The sequence below is a fragment of the Enhydra lutris genome, unplaced genomic scaffold, assembly GCF_002288905.1.
Source record: "Enhydra lutris kenyoni isolate GAN:26980312 unplaced genomic scaffold, ASM228890v2 scaffoldscaffold9, whole genome shotgun sequence".
Lineage (NCBI taxonomy): Eukaryota > Metazoa > Chordata > Mammalia > Carnivora > Mustelidae > Enhydra > Enhydra lutris.
In genome coordinates this window covers 13,489,679-13,507,472 of record NW_019154093.1, presented here as the reverse complement: position 1 = coordinate 13,507,472, position 17,794 = coordinate 13,489,679, and the positions used below count along the sequence as shown (strand labels likewise).

General features: G+C 43.5%; 1 protein-coding gene across 1 annotated transcript in view; it reads right to left on the bottom strand.

The window, feature by feature from the left end:
* The window catches only part of LOC111143460 (cilia and flagella associated protein 57), a 70,268-nt gene that overhangs the window by 36,809 nt on the left and 15,665 nt on the right, over positions 1–17,794 (bottom strand). Inside the window, exons 6-11 of the mRNA XM_022497217.1 lie at positions 13,869–14,008; positions 12,730–12,895; positions 11,834–11,947; positions 5,363–5,575; positions 3,953–4,126; positions 835–996 (exon numbers count right to left, since the gene is read on the bottom strand). Of these exons, the coding sequence (XP_022352925.1) occupies positions 835–996; positions 3,953–4,126; positions 5,363–5,575; positions 11,834–11,947; positions 12,730–12,895; positions 13,869–14,008 (969 nt within the window). The remainder of the gene's footprint in view (positions 1–834; positions 997–3,952; positions 4,127–5,362; positions 5,576–11,833; positions 11,948–12,729; positions 12,896–13,868; positions 14,009–17,794) is intronic.

Below are 17,794 nucleotides of genomic sequence, written 5' to 3'. Positions count from 1 at the left end.
TGGTGCAGAGCTAGCTGTCCACTCAAGACTCTCAAAACACGTCTTCCCAGAGTGTTTAATGCATTCCCAGGAGGGAAGGGACTTTGGGGTAGGGATTAAGAGAGTAGGCTTGAGATTAAATATGGAGCAGAACTCTAATCCTTCTATATGTCACTTAATTTCTCCAAAGTCACCTCTTGAAACATGGGGAGAATAGGATCTTTCTCACAGAGATGATGTAACATTTAAACAAGAAAACACTTGTAATTAGTACAGTGCCTGGTTCATGGAAAATCTAAAAAAAAAAAAATGCTGGTTATCATTACTTTTATTGTTTTATTATTAAGAAGCCTGGGTTTCAGGTCTGTTTTATAAATACTTCATTTTTTTTAAATAAAGAAGGCTCCCCTAAGCAGTTATTAAGTTTCACAGATACAACTGGCACATTTAGCATGTCAGTTCAATTCTGCAAATATTTACGACCCTCTTCCACGTGTCTAGCAAGGGCTAGAAACTAATGGTCACACAAGAGAACGGCTTGTCATGGTTCCCGCTCTCCAAGAGTGGGAGGAGGAAAGCTAGTTCACAGGCTTAAAGTAGAGCAAAGTAGGAGTCAGGATGACCAGGGGGCAGGATGGCACGCAGGGGTGAGGGTGGAAAGAGATCCAGCCACAGGGAGGAGAGAGGCATGGCTCTCGGTGTGGGCTGGAAATACGCAGGGAGCAGGGAGCGTGGGACTCAGCACGGGGCACTGGGTGCAGCTAAGTGTGCGGGGCCTTGAATGTCGATCCCAGGGGTTTGGACACAGACTGCTAAGGAACTTCCACATCCCTCTTCATTCAATCTGGTTCTTACCTTCTCTTCCATGTCTGTTTTAGTAACAAGCACCTCTTCGGCAAAGCCTACTTCCCTCTCGCGCTTGATTCCCCGACCATCCTTATCAAAGACCTTCCAGGTAAACAGGCAGCCATCCTCGGCAACAGTCAGCAGGAATTGGTCATCAAACGTGAGTGACATCTGAGGAGAAAAAGAACTTAGAGAAGAAGCTTTCAGAGGCCATGGATGACCAGAACTGACCTGGTTATTTGCATGGTAACTGTTCAGGCAACCCTGAGTGGGCACAGCCTCACGGGCAGGAAGACTGGATCCTGGGTAAGAAGAAGACACGGAGCTCTCACAAGCTTCTGTTAACAAAGAGAGGAAGCAAGACTGTGTTTACGTCCTCTGTGGATTTGGAATCTTAAGAGTTAACTATTACCTGGATTATAAAAAGAACCCTCAAAACAGTAAAAAACCCAAACAATCCAACTAGAAGGTGGGCCAAAAATATGGGGACATTTTACCAAAGAGGGTATACAGACGGCAAAGAAGCACATGAAAAGATGTTCAACATTATTAGCCACTAGAGAAATGCATATTAAAACTAGGGGGAGATATGACTACACGCCTGTTAGAACAGCTGAAATAAAAAATAGTGACAACGCTAAATGCTGGCATTGATGAGGAGAAACTGGATCTTGCATGCATTGCTGGTGGGAGTGGAAGAAACTTGGCAGTTTCTTAAAAAATGAAACATAAACATATCCTATGATCCAGCAATCGTTCCCCCAGGCATTTATCTCCGAGAAATGACAGTTCATCCAAAAGCTTGTTTATGATGGGTCATAGCAGCTTTATTTGTAATAGCCCAAAACTAGGAAAAAATGAACTATCCTACAACAGGTAGATGGTTAAACAAATTATGGTGCATCCGGGCCATGGAATGCTACTCAGGAGTAAGGAGAAATGAAATAGTGATACATGAAATAACTCAATGGAGCTCGGGGTATTGCGCTGGGCGAGAAAAGCCGCTGTCAAAAGGTCACATACTGTATGATCCCATTTATATAAAATTCTCAAAATGACAAATGATGGAAATGGAGAACCAATGAGTGTTTGCGAAGGACTGGGGGGCGCAGCTGAGGGGGGCTGGGATCACTTGCAAGGGCAGCACGAGGGGGCTCTCTGTGGCCACGGAAAGTACTTGTGTATCCTGACTGCAGTGCTGGAGACAGAAATCTAGGCATGTGATAAAATGACATGGAAACACACACGTATATTGTACCAATGTCAGTGGTATGATACCATTCTTCTTCTGTCGTGTGATACACTTCCACAATATCGCACCAATAGGTATGACAGATGCACTTACTTGGGGGAAACTGGGAGGGGCGCCCAGGACCTCTATGCTCTCTTTAAATTTCCTGTGACTCCATAATTATCCCCAAATAAAAAGTGAAGGCCAAAGAATCAACGACGAAAAAGGCCTTCTCAACAATCAGCGAATGTGTTGAGAACCTTACAAATGGCAATGCTCTTCTACTCATCACCTCTGTCTACCAGCTCAGCCTTTGGGATGATCAGAGACACCCACAGGACCCTGTGGAGCAGCATAGTGGGAAGAGTTCATAAGATCATCAAATGCCCAGTTGTAAGAAAAGAATTAAGTAAGTTATATCCATCATTTGACAGGATATATGTTACTAACATCATGTCTTTCAGGAACATTTAATTATATGAAAAAATGCTTATAATAGCATTAAGTAAAAAAAAAAAAGCAGGCTACAAAAGAGTATAAACAGTATAGCCTCAATGTATGTAAAATGCACACAAAATGTAACAAAAGAGTAAGAGAAAATGCATCAAAATATTAATGATGATATTATTAAGAGGATTTTTCTTTTTTTAGAGAGAAAAAGAGCATGAACATGTGAGAGAGGGTGAGGGACTGGCAGAGGGAGAGAAAGAATCTCAAGCAGGCTCCACACCCAGCATGGAGCCCCTCGGGGGCCTGACATCATGATCTGAGCTGACATCCAGAGTCAGATGTCCAACCACCTGAGCCATGCAGGCCCCATAGGAGGAATTTTATTTCTAAAATAAACATGCATTATTTTTATAACAGCAAAATAAATACCTTACCCACAAAACTTCATACTTATGAAGAGAAGAGGGGGATTTTTAAATTTACTTTGAGTGCAAGACTCAAGCTCAGTACAAGAATGTTCCAGTTGATAATGAAAAATCCTTTCTTTAAGTCAATCAGAGAAAGATGATTATCATATGATCTCATTGATATGAGGAATTTGAGAAACAGGACAGAGGATCATAGGGGAAGGGAGGGAAAAATGAAACAGGACGAAACTGGAGAGGGAGACAAACCAAGAGACTCTTAATCTCAGGAAACAAACTGAGGGCTGCTGGAGTGGAGGGGGATGGGAGGGATGGAGTGGCTGGGTGATGGACACTGGGGAGGGTATGTGCTGTGGTGAGTGCTGTGAATTGTGTAAGACTGATGAATCATAGACCTGTACCCCTGAAGCAAATAATACATTATATGTTAAATTTTAAAAATCCTTTCTTAATAAGGACATTATCTGCAGGCAAGCCAGTATAGAGTTTGGGACAAACTTCAAAGCCTTAGGTGTTGGAGTTGTTGGAGCGACAATTTACAAATATGTGCTCATAGTATTGCCCCAGGAAAGGTCTTTTGTACCTTCAGGCAGTGGCAGGGGCTCATCTCCTGGGCTTTGGCTCTTTTTAAGTCCAAGGCACTTCCTTGGAGGAGGAAAGCTGTGTGCCATGACCAGCACTCAGCAGATGGGAGATCTGGGTGGCATGCCTACAGCATCTCTTAAATGGCCCATTATCAGGCATAATATTATGAGGAGCAATGTTGTACAAGATTCTTTAGGTCTCTTTCTGATTATTTCCTAGAATATATTCCTGGGAGTAGTTTAAATAAAGAATATTAGTAGCCAATCAATGTTCACGGAATGGGTGGTTGGATGAATAAAGAGGGAGAGAGGAATAAGGGGAGAAAAGCCACCGGGGAGGTGGAAGGGATGAAGAAGGTATGTGGAGGGCAGGATCAGATGGATCCAGCAAGGGCTAGTTCTGGGCATGGGCCCCTGAGCAGAGGAACCCTTCTTACCTTGGTGATGGGACCTGCGTGGGCCTGGTACTCGTTGAATTCTTTCTGCAGAGGCAGTGGGTACTTCATCGCGCGAATGGTCCCCACCGAGGTGCCCACAAACATCATCCGCCCGGAGTGAGAGATGACAATGGCCGTGTAGATGACGTCAATTGCTGAAATCTCTCGAAGGACCTGCGGGGACACACACGGCTCTGCTCAGGGTGAGGGGCTGAGCCATACCCTCAGGGTGTCCCTCCCTCCTCACCTCCTCACTAGCACCATTTGATAGCTTTCACATTTTGTAACTCATTCAATCCTCCCCAAAACCCTTTGAGGTAGTTACTATAGCCTGAGCCCCAGGGCCCGCGAGTAATTTGCCTCAACTCACCCACCGAGCCTGTGGTAGTCAGGCCCAGGGACAGTCCGGCCCCAGCGTCTCTGCTCTGGACTGCTGGGCCACCTTGCATCTCAAATTCAGAATGGGGTGTGGGTCCTACAGTTATTCAGCAATTACCAGTGTCCCTTACATAAAGGAAACCCTACCAGCAAGGAACTCATTCAATTCTTCACTTGCTCATTCACTCACCTCCCCATCTAGCCACCCAACTGCCCATCCCCCCTCCCACCAAACACTTGTTGAATGTTTGCATGGATCAAACAGCTAGCGGGGATCCCAAGAGGCGGGAACAGTGGGCCTGCCCTGCAGGGGCTTTGCTCTGGTTCAGCATTGGAAAAGCCACCACACAATTAGGACTAAGCTACTCAGGGGCACAATGGAGAGAACCCCTCCTCTCAGCTGTGTTCTAGTCATGGGGGAACCCATTTCAGGTCAGTTTGCTGCCATGGTATCTGTGCACTCGCCCAGACACCAGCACCGGGATGGGGACAAGCATTGGAGAGAAGCTGGAGAAGCCAACAAAGGTCAGCTGTCGCTGGACGCCCAGAGAAGTACACAGCCACACTTGTACGCAGAAGTGTCCTTGTTGAGCTCCTCTCTCCTCCCTCAACTCTTTGGAGCCAAATGAGGTAGTTCCTAAAATTCAGAGTTTGAGGGTTTCAAACAAATAGGGTGGCAAGCTGAGGCGACAGCAGGAACTATAGTTCTGTTTCTACCCCAGGGTAAGCATGTAGTTTAGAGATGCTGCTGACCTGCAGGCTTGGATGGTGGAAGATACCTTAATGGCCAGCCAGCAAAACAGAAGTGGAAAGAGGCCCCACAGTTTCACCCAGTCAGGTAGGGCGCTGGACAGGAAATGCCAGGAGTAACAGTGACTGAGCTGACCCAAAAGGCATGAGGGGCTGGGCATTATAAGGAGAAGGGGCCCTGTTCTCATGAGCCCTCTTCCCATCACTCTTCCTGCAGCCCACACAGAGGCTACCTTCTGCAGACCAAGCCAGCAGCCCGGAGGGAGGCCCAGGCCGACTCACCGAAGAGTCTGCAATCTCCTTGAGGGTCTGGTCTGATCCAACCGCAAAGATAATTTTGGAATCAGGGGAGACAGTAACACAGTTGTAGCTGCAGGACTTCAGCACACATTCTGTCTCTCTCTTTCCAGAGGACAGATTCCATTCATATACGGCGCCATCTGTGCCGCAGGAAATCAGTTTGCTGTCATCCGCATTCCACACAATTGAACGAACCTACAGGGATGAAGACAAACCCAGTTAAAAATCTGCATGCACGCGCACACGCACGCGAGCACATACACAGACACACACACACCCCTCCTTTGGGAAAGGAGGATGCATGCCTCACGTGCTCCACTAGACTGAGGCAGCGTGTCCTTTCCTGGTGCGTGCCCTTCAGCAAGCACAAAACTGACTTTATTCGGAACACAGCAGAAAGAAGTCCACCCTCTGGGTGTTGTCTAAAATCATGGAGATATTGGTGGAGAGCAATTAAGAGAAGGCTGGTCAGTCCACTATATAAGCAAAATAGCAGAGCGTAAGAATTATTTTATAGAACAAGGGAAAGAGACGGAGAGGAAGAGCGCTTCTGCAATCACAGAGACAACTCTGGGGGTCAGGAGGGCTGTGTGCATGGGCTAAGCCACACCAGCTCAAGAATTGTCAGGGCAGGATGTGGGGAAAACCAGAAAGCGTCTTCTAAGCTGCATGGGGACTCGTTAACACAGGGCAGAAGCCTCACTGGCACAAGGGGTTTAAACATAACATCTGACCTAACGCTAACTGAATAATAATCTCCTCTGGTCCACAGGCATCTCCCAGGAAGCCAGGCTTAGAGATAAAAATCACACTTATTCCTGGCAGCCTGGAAGACTGTATGCATGACTAAGGCTGCACTCTCTTGGGTGCAATCACAGAGAGAACTTCCAAACAACTAGTCAGTCTCTGGCTGAACAAGGAACAAAAAATGTGAACTCTGTGCACTGTGACAGCAGCCTCCTGGTCACAAAAATCCAACAGTAAAGGGTAAAAAGCTAACTGGCTCAGGGGGCTAAGCCCAGTCTGCGACTCGTAAGTGGCTCAGGTCAACCCAGGAGCAGTCCCTAGGTAGCCAGAAGGAATAATAAAAGAAGGAAAAAATCTGAGCAGAGACATCAAGGCTGCACACTGCAGGGGAAAGAAAGACTTTTCAGAATTAGTTCAGCCAGGTCACTAAACAAAGACACATCTTTCTAGGCTTTCCCTGTTGTCATATTTGTAACTCCCTTCTCCAGTAGTGAGAGACGTGCCTCCCATTATCTTCAGTATGTTTGCTTATTTTCTCAATCTCCTCCTAAGTAACCTACATCATGACCCACTGGCCGCTTCTTTTGGTATTTCCAGGACTCCTACCCTGTCAGGCACATCCTTGACCACTTCTTCAGCTCCCTCTCCACCTTTGAAATTGCATTCTGTTTGTTACTATTATGTAAAAGTACACTTGAAAAAATATAGTGACATGATTTCCAACAGTATTCCTAGATTCACTAATTTTAATAGTTTATCTGAAAATTCTTTGAGCTTCCTACATACTCAATCATGTCATCTATGATGATTTATTTATTTATTTCCAATTTTTACGCCTTTTATTTTGCTATGGTCTGGATATTTGTGTCTCTTACCTCCCATCCCACCTCTCCCATGGTTCATATGTTGATTAATGCACTTATGAAAGAGGCCCCAAAGGGCTAGGTCACCCCTTCCACCCTGTGAGGACAAGAGAAATCTACAGCCAGGAAGCGAGCCCTCACCTACCCATGCTGGCACCTGGATTTTGGACTTCCCACCCTCCAAACAGTGAGAGAAATTTTCTGTTGTTTATGAGATACCAGTCTGTGCTATTTTGTTATAGCAGCCTCATGGACTAACACATATTTCCTTTTCTTGCCTTATTGCATTGGTTAGGACTCAGTACAAGGCTAACTGAAGGCATCATGTTTTGTTCTCTATCTCAGAAGGAATGCTTTCATAATTTTATGATCAAGTGGGCTGTTTGTTGTAGGTTTTCTTAAATATCTTGCATAAAATTTTTAAGGATTTAAAAAAAGATTTTATTTATTTATTTGACAGAGAGAGAGAGAGAGAGAGAGAGCGTGCACAAGCAGGGGGAACAGCAGAGGGAGAGGGAAAAGCAGGGTTCCTGCTGAGCAGGGAGCTCGATGAAGGGCTCGATCCCAGGACCCTGGAATCACGACCTGAACCAAAGGCAGATGTATAACTGACTGAGCCACCCAGGTGCCCCTTGTATAAGATTTTTAATAAGTAAAATGAGACGTTCCATTATTTTTTATTTTTTAAGTGTCGTTTTTTAAAATCATAAATGAATATTAAATGTTATCAATTTTTATTGTATCTGGACTTATGGAGATAAGGATGAAAAATCATGTTTATGTCAATGTGGTATAGTATATTAATTGATTTCAAATTGTAAAACAACCTTGTATTCCTGGAATAAATCCAACTTGGTCATTCTATATTATCCTTTTTATATGTTGATGGATTGGTTTGATAATATTTTGTTTAGGATGTTTTTATGTTCATGAAAAAGACTGACTGATTATTCTCCTTTCTTGTGATGTCTTTGGCAGGTTTTGGTATCGTGATTATGCAGGCCTCATAAAACAATATTGGGAAGTATTTGCTCTTTTTTCTGTTCTTGATAAGAGTTTCTTCAATACTAGCATCATTCTTCATGAACAGACACTTCACTAAAGAAGACATACAAATGGCTAACAGACACATGAAAAAATGTTCATATATCATTAGCCATCAAGGAGATTCAAATCAAAACCATATTGAGATACTAGTTAGAATGGCCAAAATTAACAAGACAGTAAATAACAAGTGTTGTTCCCACTGTTGGTGGGAATGCAAGTTGGTGCAGCCACTTTGGAAAACAGTGTGGAGATTCCTTAAGAAATTAAAAACAGAGCCACCCTATGACCCTGCAATTGCACTACTGGGTATTACCCCAAAGATACAAATGTAGTGAAAAGAAGGACCGTCTGTACCCCAGTGTTCATAGCAGCAATGGCCACAGTCGCCAACTGTGGAAAGAGCCAAGATGCCCTTTAACAGACGAATGGATAAAAAAGATATGGTCCATATATACAATGGAATATTACTCAGCCATCAGAAAGGATGAATACCCAACTTTTGTATCAACATGGATGGGACCAGAGGAGATTATGCTGAGTGAAATAAGTCAAACAGAGACAGTCAATTATCATATGGTTTCACTTATTTGTGGAGCATGAGAATAACATGGAGGACATTGGGAGAAGGAGAGGAAAGGGAGTTGGGGGAAATCGGAGTGGGAGACAAACCATGAGAGACTGTGGACTCTGAGAAACAAACTGAGGATCTTGGAGGGGAGGGTGGTTGGGGGTTAGGATGAATCTGGTGGGTATTAAGGAGGGCACATATTGCATGGAGCACTGGGTGTGATGCATAAACAATGAATCTTAGAACACTGAAAAAATAAAATAAAGTTAAGAAAAAAAGATTAGTGTCATTCTTTTCCTAACAAGTTGATATAATTCTCTAATGATATGCTCTGGGCCTAGTTTTCCTTATAAATTCTCTACAGACTCAATTTTTCTTGGAATTTGTTGGTTTCATCTATATATTCAATTTATATAAAGTTGTTCAAAATATCCTCTTTTGATCTTTTTTATTATATATAGGATTTGTAATGATATCCCCTTTACATTTCTCATACTGGTTATTTACCTTTCCTCTTTTATTTCTCCCTTAATCAGTCATGTCAAGGGCTTGTCCATTTTACATTTTCAAAAAACTAAGTTTTGGTTGCACGTGGCTGGCTCAGTTGGTACAGCATGCAACTCTTGATCTCAGGATTGTGAGTTCAAGCCCCATGTTGAGGGTAAAGATTACTTAAAAAAAAAAAAATCCAAAGCAGGTTTTGGCTTTGATGGTCTTTTATTGTGTTTGTTTTTTATTTCGTTAACTTTTGCTCTTAGCCTTATTATTTCTTTCCTTTTATCTTCTTTGAATTTACTTGCTGTTCATTTCCTAATTTCTTGAGGTGGATGATTATATCACTGACTTTTTATCTTTTTTTATATTTCTAATATATACATTCAAGGTTATAAATTTTCCTTTAAGTATGGCTTTATTGCATCCTCCATTTGTATTTTTTTTTTTTTTTTATATTGCAGATGTAAGTCCAACATATATCCCTGGTTAGACACTGGTGTTATAAATATTTGCAAAGTTGTGAAACTAATGGCTGCTTTCCTGGACTGGTGAGGGAGGGCCTCCCATGGAGGAGCGCATAGTTCTAGAAAGAGCATCAGAATTACCTGGTGTGATTTCATCTGCATCTCCATAGTCGCTTGAAGACCAATCACACCGTTGAAACTGAAGAAGGTCAGTAACTCAATAACACTTGTGTTTTCATAGCACCTGCACCAATGCACCTGTGACTTGCTAAACTTAATGGTCAGTTTACAGGATTTCTCTCTGACCTTTATTTTTAATTTTTTTTAAAGTTTTTTTTTTTTTTTTGAGAGAGAGAGAGAGAGAGAGAAAGAGCACATGTGTGCATGTGTGCAAGTGGAGAACGTGGCAGAGAGAGAGAATCTCAAGCAAACTCCCCTCTGAGCATGGAGCCCAACATGGGGCTTGATCTCACAACCCATGAGATCATGACCTGAGCCAAAACCAAGAGTCAGATGTTTAACCAACTGAGCCCCCCAGGGCCCCTCTCTGACCTTAAATGCCCCCAACTTCTATATCCTTTTGGGAATGAGTTCCTTAGCTTCTGTGATACAATTCCTTTATTCCCAGTTCTTCTGTGCCTTCCTTCACAGGCTTTCTCTACTTAACCAGTTCCTTAAATGTTGGTCAACTGTCTCCTACCCAAGATTCTTCTCAGATTCCACACAGGCCCTCGGTGATATAATTCATGCCTTTGACTTTCACTACCACCTAATTCCCTGAATCTTCATTTCCAGCCTTCTTTCCTGATCTCCACTCTCATGTGTCATACTTCTTGGACACATCAACATAACAAGTACAAAATAGAACTAATATCATGTTTCTCTCTGTCCCTACTACAAAAGCCACGGTTTACTTCCTGACTCATCTTTTACCCTCACTTCTTAGCTGGTCTCCATCCCTCCAACTTCCCTCTCCTCTAATCCATCCTCAATACTGTTTGGAGGAGTTCATTTCTTTGTTTGTTCCTTAGCTTCTTTCTTTCTTTCTAAGATTTTACTTACTTATTTGAGATAGTGAGAGAGAAAGTGGCAGAGGGAGAAGGAGAAGCAGGCTCCCCGCTGAGCAGGGAGCCTGATGTGGGGCTGCATTCCAGGACCCAGGCATCACGACCTGAGCTGAAGGCAACTGAGCCGCCCAGGTGCCCCTGGAGAAGTACCTTTCTAATCCCACTACTTCCTTTCTTAAATCCTTTTAGTAGCTTCTCATCGCCTACAGTCCAATTTCTTGGCATAGTACACACACTATGATGCAGCCAACGTTTCCAGCTCCTTCTACCACTTCTGGAATGTGCTCAGTGTTCCAGCCATGTATATCCCAAACCACTATCCTATTTTATACTCCCATTCCATCGTCTTTAACAGGTCCTTCTGCATATAATGCCTTTCTTAAGTGCTTTTCCTTTCCAAATTCTTTCACCTTTCTTCTTAGCCTTTCAACTTTTGGGCCCTCCCTTCTCTTCATACCCCACCTCCACTCTATCTAAAAACTGTTGGTTTTGCTTCCTAAATATCTTTTGAAACCACCTACTTCTCCCTATCTGTCCCACCTCCATCGTGGTCCAAAATAGTGTAGATATCTACAATATTCTCTTTACCATTTCCACCCTGTCCTTTTCAATATATTCTTCTCTCTGCAGCCAAAGTAATCTAAAATGCAAATCTGGTCATATTATTCTCTGCCCTGAATGTCTACAATGGTTTAAAGGAACAAGGAGGACAAACCCTTTTTATCATTTTTATCCTTAAAAGGCCTGGAAGGTTCCATGTACTTGGGGCCCTGCTAACCTCACCAATCTCGGCTCATTCCTGAGTTTCATCCTGATGTGTACGTTCCAGCCCCACAGACTTTTCAGTTCCTCTGACAGCCATGCAATCTCTCATCCCAGGGTCTTTGGATTCCTCTCTGTAATGATGATCACCAGCTGTGCCTGGTTAATTCCTTCCTACTTGCTTAGGACCCAGCCTTTGTAAACACCCCCATCTAAATTATGCCAACTCTTTGATTATTTACTCTCATAACACTCCATGTTTTTCTTTCACTGCATTTATTGTAATTAGTAATTAGCCTGTGCTTTTGTTTTATTGTCTCCTTGCCCCATGTAAACAGTGAAATCCAAGAAGAAAGGGCTCATTTCTCTTTTGTTCACTCAGTGAGTGTAATGCTTGACTCTGTGCCCCTCATTTCCCTGGACTCTGCTCACTCACTTACCTTCCCTGTGTGTCCTTTCAGGTTTGAGACATTCTCCAGGCTTGTGGTGGTAAAAATGTGAATCACATTTCCATTGACTGCAGCGAACAGGTGACCCCCATTGCTAAAGGAACACTGCGAAGAGATAAAGCAAGACATCAAGAATGAAAGAAAGAAATGAGCAGTCCGGAGGTTACAGCTAAGAGCTCCTTTTCCTGAAGAGCTCTGGCTAAAACATTTGTGGAAGTGGGAATTGGTGGAAGGCACAGCTAGGACTGAGGACGGGCTGACATCTTCGCTATTGCCATAGCCATACTGGCCAAGATTGCGGCCACTGCCCTGTGCACTGACCGTGAAGCTGCTTGGATCATAGCGCACAGCACCCAATCCGTCTCTAGAAGTTTCAGAGTGGGGAAGCAATTCCCTCAGTCACTATCTGGTTTCTGCAGTCATCTCAGGGGGAAGTGCGATGGGCTGCTTCCTGCCTCTCCCTGTTAACGTGCATATTCCCTGGCCCCGCTCAGTCTCCAACCTCACCTTTCCAGTTGGGACTCTGAGTCTGGTATAACTTTGCTTTTTGATGTTTTTTGTTCCTCTGCAATCACAGAGAGGATTAATCACACCTGGGATCTCACGAGGTTTGGGGTTCCATGAAATATCTTGATGAGCATGAGAAAAATGAGATGGAACCCATACGTTCAAGAAGTGTGGTGAGAGAAGAACTAGATTTCTTCCTTTTTCTTCTTTTAAAGTCACTGAAGTTCTTTAAGACAGGCTTTGGTCTCACCTCACAAGAGCGTGTTTCTCCAGGGGGAATCCGCTCACTTCACGTATCTGTTGATACTTGAAGAACAAGAGTTCTTGATATTTCAACCCCAGTTTTCTACAAAACTGGACCATTATCTCCAGCATCTTACCTCTCTGCATCCTCTGACAGAATATTCTTTGAAGGAACGTATATCATCAATGAGTAGATTCATAAGGCGTAGTTTGTCAGCAAACCCTACTACAATGAAGTGTCCAGATGGGTGAAGGCTGATTGTATATGCCTCTTCTTGGTATTCCTTAAATAGCTCCAGTGTGCTGTGAGAAAGACCAACTACTGAATTAGAAGTCCAGCCCGCTAATGACCTTGAGCCCTCCACTGTATCTGCCAAATACTTTTATCATAACATTTGAGATACTTTGTTGCTTAAAATGATTGGTTCCTCTTTTTTCTAGATTTTGGTTCTTTGGGGAGTGTCCCCAGCAATGAGTATGGAAATTAGGGGACGTGATCAATGAGCTGTCTAGTGATGCTGAGGGCACAGCTCCATTTAGAGTCCTCAGATCAGAGGGATCACACAGTTTCTTCCCAGCAGCCCAGTGGCTATACACAAAGACCCAAGATATTCCAGTGTGGGGCCAAACTAAGTTGGAGATTCTATGTCAGGAGGGTAAATTTACTAGGGAGTTAAGGGTGACGGGGAGATAAGGAGAAAGAGATGGAATGAGTGATCCTGAGAGCTCTATGTGGCGAAAAGTACATCAAATGGGAGTGAGGGGATAGGAAAACTGGAAGAACATAGGAAGTTATACAAGAAGGTGAGATACTGGTGTGCTATCTTTATGTCCCTAGTGTCCAGCATGGTGTCTGGTATGTGGTAAGTACTTAATGAACACAAAGCAATCTTCTAGGTCAAGCACAAACAAAAACAGAAGGGAAGCAGGTACGTTGCCTGACTTGCTAAAAAAAAAAAAAATCTTTTCCAGGGTGCCCATGTGGTTCAGTCAAGCAGCTGCTTTCGGCTCAGATCATGATCCCAGGGTCCGGGGATCAAGCCCTGTGTCAGCCTCCCTGCTCGGTGTGGAGCCTGCTTCTCCCTCCTCCTCTGCCCCTCCTCCCTGCATGTGCTCTCTCACTCAAATAAATGAATAAAATCTTTAAAAAAATTCTTTTCCAACTGAAAGCTTCTAAGTAATTACATTTTAAAATTTTCTAATTAAAACAATTCACATGAACAAATTTAACAACTGAAATCTTGCACACTACAATAGCAATGCCTTTCATCCTTACTTTGATTCGTAATTCCAGATGCGAACGGATCGATCCAGAGAACAGGTGGCAATGAGGGGTTTGCGGATGCACGTGGCTAGACCAGTGATGGATGCCGAGTGCAAGGGGTACATCAGATACTCAAAGTGAGCGGGCTCCCCCTGGAGAAATCACAGAGTGAGATCTGGCAGAGTGAGCGAGAGGCTGGCTGTACAGGTCACCTCTCAGTACTACCAGGAACATCAGTTAGCCTGGCTGCCCAGGAATCAGGCTGTAGGAAGACCACTTTGGTATCATGCATCTTATTTTAAAACATTATCTTAATGGCGATACAATATTTTATTCTATAGCTATGCCAGAATTTAATATAGATATACCATTCCTCTACTGTCGGAACACTTCAGTGGATTCCATTTTTTTTTGTTGTTGTTATTTAGGAGTAACTAGACTAAACATGCTTGCATGTATGTCTGTGTACCTCTGTGATTACCTCCTTAGATCCTGCAGTGTGAGTGTCCAAGACTAAGTTTTTGAATATGTAGGCTTCCATTTCCAAATACCTCCACCTTGAATAGACTTATTGCCAGTTGCTGGCAAAACCACCAGGTAAGGAAGTAGAGCGCCCCTACCCACGGAGGTCCCTTTTTCAGAATGCCCTGGATAACTTAGACACTGACTGCTCGATTGATCCCACTTCTCCCTTCCTGTGCTCTCAATCCTGCCCTTAAGCCTTAAATTAGCCCATAAAGAGTGAACACTTATAATCCTAGACATCCCACCCTTACTGCCTCATATAGGCAAAGTTCCGTCTCTCTCTTTTTCTCTCTCTCCATGACCTCACCGTGTGGCCCTCATGTGTGCTCTGTACCCTCCAGAGCCTGTGAGTAATAAATCATGTTCCCCAAAGTTCCCTGAGGGTTTTTGCTGAAGTGCCTCCTGCAATCTTAGTGAGAAACAAAAGGTCTGGTCCAGCCACATCTCTGTCCCTGGTGGAAGAAACATCTGGGAGTTTGCTAGGAGTACTATGGGCCTGATCAAGTGCCTCAGGCATTCCTAGCCAATAGCATCACTATCAGCAGGTGGGACTGACACAACGGATACTTTTCTAGAAATAGAATATTGGGGGGAAAATGTCATTCGAAATTCTAAAGACCTTGATAGGTACCGCCAAATTCCTCTCCAGAGAAATGGTGCTGTTCTGCCACGGGCAGCAGTGGGAGCTGGGTGAATATTTGACATGAAAATGTATTCTATTACACCGGCTGTGTAGGCCCCACGTGTTCTGTAACCGGGAGCTTTATCACTGGGACACCTGAAGGAGGAGTGATGGCTGGGGAGTTCAATCAGGTGCACCTATTTTAGGCCATTCGAAAGCAAGACAAAGGCTGGGATGGGGGTTCCGTCAAATCCTGGCCCTTTCCCACTTATCAGCTTACCTCTCTCCACTCGGCCTTCCCTACCACCTTGGAGGAAAAGGTGCTGTGCTGGGGTCAACGAGCTGGCATAATTATTATCATTCTTTTCCATGTCTTACCCCTGTTTTCTCCAATATCTTCAACCTCCCTGTCTCTACTGGTACATTCCTACCAGCTTTTAAACACACTTAAGTCTCTCTTATCTTAAGAACAGCAGTAGTTCTTTCTTTTGTGTGGGTTTTTTTTTTCTCCACCTTTGCCCGAGAAGCTGTACAATGATGGAGAATCAGGCAAGCAGGCTTACTGGTTTCACTTAGAATTCAAGACCGCAACCCTCCAACGGACCCAGTAACTCTGCCAGGTTTCTCAGTAAGTTCACTTCCTGAATCTATAAGAGATACCAATTTCATGGTATTTATTCTCTTTCTAGGCCCTTCAAATGCTCTTCCTCTTCCCCCATTCCCAAAGCTCATCTGATGACCTGGCTTCCTATTTCCTTGATTTGGTATCTTGATTCTCTTTATTTTATATCCCAGGGGCAGAGCTGTAGACCATCATAATCAATTCATGTATGGTCATTCTTTATTTTATGTTTATTTCATTTCTCTGTTCTTTAATTTTTGCTCTTATTCCTCCCTCTCAAAGGCACCAATCGATGTGTTTCATTTCTGTCCTTGGATATTTCTATAAATGGCATGTGCTTCAGATTGCATTCTGTAGTTTTACCTTTTTCTCTCAACCATCTGTGTTGTCATGTGTATAATCATCACTTCTAACTTAGGTTTGGTATTCTGTAGAATGAATCCAGCTACTTCACTTTTCTATCACTCCTAGGAATGGACATCTGGGTTGTCTTCAACTCTCCATTCCTACGAACATCAAGGTGAAGGTCTTTGGGCATGTTCTTTAGCAGACCAGCATGATGTAGCTCCCGGTATGCATCTAGGGCCAGACCACTGGGTAACAAGATGTATGCATTCTCTATTTGACCAAGAACTACCAGATTGCTCTCTGGAATACCTGTGCCAGTTTACATCCCCATCACCATCACATTAGGATCCCCCTTCTCCCTTGTTCTCAGAAGTCTCTGGTGAGATCTGACTTTCTAATTTTTGGTAATATATTAAAAATAATTCTTATAAAGAAACCTCTCAGTTGTGACGTGCAGGAAACCATTACCCCACCACTCGGGCCATGCTCTCTGGCTGCTGTGGCCACCCCTGCCCTTGCCTCTGGCTCGCATTAAAGATCCTAAACCATGCTAGGTGAAATAAGTCAATCAGAGAAAGACGATTACCATACGATCTCACTCATATGCAGAATTTAAGAAAAAAAAACAGAGGATCATAGGGGAAGGGGAGGAAAAATAAAACAAGATGAAATCAGAGAGGGAGACAAACCACAAGAGACTTAATCACAGGAAACAAACTGAGGGTTGCTGGAGGGGAGGGAGTTGAGGTGATGGGCATTAAGGAGGGCATGTGATGTAATGAGCACTGGATATTATCTAAGACTGAAGAATCACTGACCTTTACCTCTGAACTAATAATACACTCTATGTTAACTGAACTTAAATTTAAAAATTTAAATTAAAAAAAATCCCAAACCATAACTGACTCCAAGCATTTCACAATCAATGAAAAAGGAGAAATCTTTGAATTGCAGGCTGAACTCAATAAGGAAAAAAAAGAAAAGAGAGGGAGGCTGTGAAGAAAGTGATTGTTGCCATGACTGTGGGGGAGGATGTCAGCTCTCTCTTTCCATATGTAGTGAACTGTATGCAAACCAGTCTGGAATTAAAGAAGCTTGTGTATCTCTATTTGATGAACTACTCCAAGAGTCAGCCAGACATGGCCATCATGGCTGTCAACAGCTTTGTGTAGGACTGTGAAGATCCCTATCCTCTAATTATGACCTTGGCAGTCAGGATCATAGGGTGCATCTGGGTGGACAAGATTACACAAGATCTCTGTGAGCCCCTTTGTATGTGCTTGAAGGATGATCCCTATGTTGGAAAATAGCAGCAGCAATTTTGTGTGGCAAAAGTCCATGATATCAATGCTCAGATGGTGGAAGATCAGGTATTTCTGGATTCTCTGTGGGATCTCATAGCAGATTCAAATCCAGTGGTGGTAGCATTATCTGAAAACAGCAACCTGCTCGATCTGAATCCACAGAACGTCAATAAGCTGCTGACATCCCCAAATGAGTGCAGTGAATAGGGCCAGATTTTCATCTTGGACTATCTAATAACAGCCCTAACGATGACAGGAGTTTAGAGCATCTGTGAGCACATAACTCCCTGGCTATCTCCTGCCAACTCAGTATTGGTGCTTTCAGCTAATAAAGTTTCTAGAGTTATTACCCAAGGACTCTGATGACTAGAATATGCTACTGAAAAAGTTGGCCCTTCCACTTGTCACTTTGCTGTCTGGGGAATCAGAGGGGTAGTACATCACCATGACGCTACTTCAGCTGCCTCATCCCACTCAATGTGCTTTCTGTAGAAGATGGCAAATGAAGTGCCAGGTC